Source organism: Dacryopinax primogenitus (assembly GCF_000292625.1).
Source record: "Dacryopinax primogenitus strain DJM-731 SS1 chromosome Unknown DACRYscaffold_4, whole genome shotgun sequence".
Classification (NCBI taxonomy): domain Eukaryota; kingdom Fungi; phylum Basidiomycota; class Dacrymycetes; order Dacrymycetales; family Dacrymycetaceae; genus Dacryopinax; species Dacryopinax primogenitus.
The window spans coordinates 847,254-851,315 of NW_024467201.1; the positions used below are offsets into that span (position 1 = coordinate 847,254).

A 4,062-nucleotide genomic window follows, 5' to 3' on the forward strand; every position below is an offset into this window, starting at 1 on the left:
TGCATTGTCTCAGGGCTCTGGTCCGGAATCCTCAGTCAGCTTTGGTATGACTGGAGCGACACCAACTGGTCTCAACTACCAGTCAGTTGTTCAACTTGCCCAGCAATATGACAGGTCCTTCATTCCACAGGCCCCTCCATGGGAAGTCACCAGGTGTTAGGGCAACACAGGCTGATTAAGTCTGCTCACCTAAGAGTGCCAAGAGTCTAAGCAGGCAACAGGGAAGTGGAGTAGACCTGATGACTAAGATCTATCTACAGTATAGGTACCTGTGGATGATCCTAAGAGACCAAGTCTGAAGAGACAGTCCCCAGGCAGGGTAGGCCTTATATTTATACCTCTGTGGTGGAACCTGCTAGAACATCTTGCTTACTCAGCCTGGTCAGGTGATCAGGTCATATGACCAAGGATGAGGTCATATGAGGTCATGCACAGCCATGCATAGCAGGTCACCTGACCATCCAATCCTTCCAGCAGGTTCCAGCACATGCCAAGGTATACCAGCTACTTCCATGTCATAAAGGCTTAGTCATGTCTCTTGACCAAGCAATGAGCTGGTGCCCTGACACCAGGGTCATTGACTTCAGAAGAAAAACACCACACAAGTTTCAGAAATGAATGCAGTTGCCTCAGGTTCAGGCACTCAGCTGAAGCTCCAAAGCTGGAACTGCAACAAGGAAGGTCACTGGATGAACACTTGCCCTGATCCCATTACTGATGCTGCCAAGAAGAAGGCAGAGTGGGAAAAGGGAAGGGACACCAGTAGAGGGCCCACTGTCTGTCCCAAAGAAGAGCCCTATCACCATGTGGGCTGGCCATGAAGGTCAAGTGTCTGTCAAAGATGCTGTGATGCAAGAAGAAGACACCAGCTTCAATGTTGAAGCAATCAAGTTGAGTGCCCTGCCCAGAAGTGGAGGACACAGTGTTGTTTTTACCATGGAGTTACATGGCATGATGGCCAAAGTGCTTGTGGATACCAGTGCTGAAGAAATATTTGTTTTGGAATGGTGGGCCAGCTGAAATGGCTCTGTTTGACAAGAGCAAACAAAATTGTTCACTGTCAAGACCACACTTGGACAGCAAGTGGAACAAAATGAAAGAACCCAACTGAATCTTGCTCTTGGTCACTCGTATACTGGACAAGTCTTTGCTAAACTTGTGCCACTTGCCACCTATGATCTCATCCTTGGCCAGGATTGGATCCTGAAGAATGTTAGTTACATGGACTGGTATAAGGGAGAATGGCACCTACATGATGCTGCAGGTCACCCTCATGTCTTCTGCCCAACAGCACATCCACTCCGTGCCCAAATTCAAGAGCTCTCAGTAGTAGAGCTTGAAGACCAGACACTGCTAAGTCGACATGGCTTTTACCAAGTAATGTGCAAGCAAAAGAGCAAAGCCTTCATTGCCTTGTTATTCTTGGATGAGACTCTGGCATCTGGAAAGATGCTGCTGAATGAAGTCACAGTTGGGAAGCCACATTTTGAGGAGGAACCAGCTCCAGGCACACAAGAAGCTGCAGAGCTTGGTGAACCAAAACTGGCAGCAGTAGGGGAGCCATTGCAAATGAGGCTGCAGAAGGTACTTGATCACTACTGCTCTCACTTCACCAAAGGTATTCCCCATGCACCCACAGTGTCACAAGAAGTAGAAGCACTTCTTGAGACAGGAGATGCAACTCCACAGGCTGAAAACCCAAGACCCATGAGCCAGCCTCAGTTGGATGAACTCCAAGCTCAACAACCTCCTCAAAAAGGGTTTTATTCAACCCTCAACATCACCATGGTCATCACCAGTATTGTTTGTGCAGAAGGCTGATGGCAGTTGGTGAATGTGTGTTGACTACCAGGCTGTGAATGAAGTGACTGCAAGAGATCGGCATCCTCTACTGCTCATCTCAGATTGTCTGGATCAACTTGGTGGAGCAAGAGTTTTCTCCAAGATTGATATGATGTCTGGCTTTCACCAGCTTCGAATTTCAGCCCCACACATTCCAAAAACTGCTTTTCTTCAAGATATGGGCACTATGAATGGCTTGTAATGCCATTCGGACTGCAGAATGCACCAGCAGTCTTCCAGCAACTCATGAACAGAGTGTTGACACCATATCTTGACCGTTTTGTTCTTGTGTATCTCAACAATATCTTGATATACTCAAAGACTGAAGAGGAACACCCAGAACATGTCTGACAAGTCCTTGAAGCTTTGACAAGTGCAGACTTGTACATGAACCCCAAAAAATGCAAATTTGGAGCAACATCAACAAATTTTCTTGGACATCATATCTCAACAAGTGGTATTGCAGTGCAAGAGGAGAAAGTTGCTGTGATCAAGGAATGGAAATGACCAGAAACTGTGACAGAAGTCTGATCCTTCCTTGGCCTTGCATCATATTATCATCGCTTTATCCAGCATTTTGCAAAGATTGCTGGACCACTGCATGACTTGACAAAGGGGAAGGTTTTGAAGCTTTCTCTGGTAGCATGGACACCATCATGTGAGAATGCATTCTGCAAGCTCAAGAGTGCCTTGACTTCAGCTCCAGTGCTTTGACCACCAGACATGAACAAGCCATATCAAGTTGCAATAGATGCTTTGGACTTGGCAATTGGTGTGGAACTTGCTCAGCAAGATGAAGCTGGACATTGGCATCCCATAGCCTTTGAGTCCCAAAAGCTCACATCTGCAGAGCAAAACTATCCAGCACAAGAATGTGAACTTCTTGCTGTGCTGTATGCATGGCAGAAATGGTATATCTACCCAGAAGGGGCAGTCAGTCAGACAACTGTCTTGACAGATCACACTTCTCTTGCTTACCTCAAGCAACAAAAGGTTGTCACTTGACGCCTCACTCAGTGGATTGAAGAGTTCTCCATGATGGATGTGAAGATCATCTATTGGAAAGGAGTGGAGAACACCACTCCAGACATGCTCTCAAGGATGAGAGACAATTTCGAAGGGGGAGAAGGTCCAGATGTTACTGAAATTGTGGCATTGGACTTTGATTTCAACTCGTTTGAATGGACGGACTGGCCATTACTGGTACCAGCAGTGCTGGAGAATGAAGAGATTCCAGCCTCAGCCCAGAAAACCTTGTCAAAGAAGCCAAGAGACAAGCTGGCGATTTCTGATATGACACAGTTGCTGAAACACTTGTGTTTACCAGGCCAAATGGAAATGAGTCTTCACCCTTTATCCCATTCTTGCACCATGCAGAATTACTCAATGTGCTTCATAAGGAGTATGGCCATCAGGGTGTCCATGGTATGCTTGACTTGCTCAGAGGATGGGGTTGGTGGCCTGGATGACAAAAAGATTGTGAGACGTATTGTCGGACATGTCCACAATGTCAAATCTTCTCCAATCCAAGGAAACGAGAGGAGTTCGAACAACAACACCCGCTTCCACCAGTTGAACCATTTGAGCGATGGGGAATGGACTTGATCGGAATGCCAGAGACCAGAGACGGTCGCAAGCATAAATGGATCTTGACTATGGTCGATCATGCCACAGGCTGGCCAATTGGAATTTCGATGCGAAAAGCCACAGGCCAACGAGTTGCCCGGGAGATTTGGGACCAGATCGTTATGCACTATGGAGTGCCAAGTGAAATCCTCACGGACCGTGGAAAGAACTTCCTTGCTCCGGTTGTGTCTGAATTCCTGAAGATTGCAAAGATCAGACAGTTGACTACCTCAGGATATCATACAATGGGATCCTTGAGTCGTATCTCAAGAAGATGAATACCACAGGAGATCCGACTCGATGGAACAAATTTCTTGATGCTGCACTATTTGCAACTCGAGTCCGACAGCAAACCACAGCCAAGTGGTCACCATTTGAGTTGTTGTATGGTCAAAAGCCTCGGTTGCCATTTGACCAGCCACTTCTCCGTGCCCCAGATGCTGCACTCCCAGGGGATGCAGAGCACTCGGAACGGCACTTGCAAATGCAGAAGGCTCGAGAAGAAGCTTCGGAGCGAGGCACTATCCGTGCACTTGCAGACAAAGAGCGGTGGGATCACCAACTCAATATCGGGACGGAAGGGACACAGCAGCC

General features: G+C 47.3%; 2 protein-coding genes across 2 annotated transcripts in view; both read left to right on the forward strand.

Annotated features, from left to right (window-relative positions):
• Positions 1–1,449: 1,449 nt before the first annotated feature.
• On the forward strand, positions 1,450–1,821 carry DACRYDRAFT_105311 (uncharacterized protein; the record flags this gene model as incomplete). Its single annotated transcript, XM_040768073.1, has 1 exon — positions 1,450–1,821. One exon carries the CDS (start codon positions 1,450–1,452, stop codon positions 1,819–1,821), a length of 372 nt encoding a protein of 123 aa, XP_040631139.1.
• A 1,208-nt stretch (positions 1,822–3,029) lies between these two features.
• DACRYDRAFT_20832 (uncharacterized protein) overlaps positions 3,030–4,062 on the forward strand; it is a gene marked incomplete at its 3' end in the record, with an annotated part of 1,972 nt that continues 939 nt past the window's right edge. The window contains exon 1 of the mRNA XM_040772103.1: positions 3,030–3,672. The remainder of the gene's footprint in view (positions 3,673–4,062) is intronic.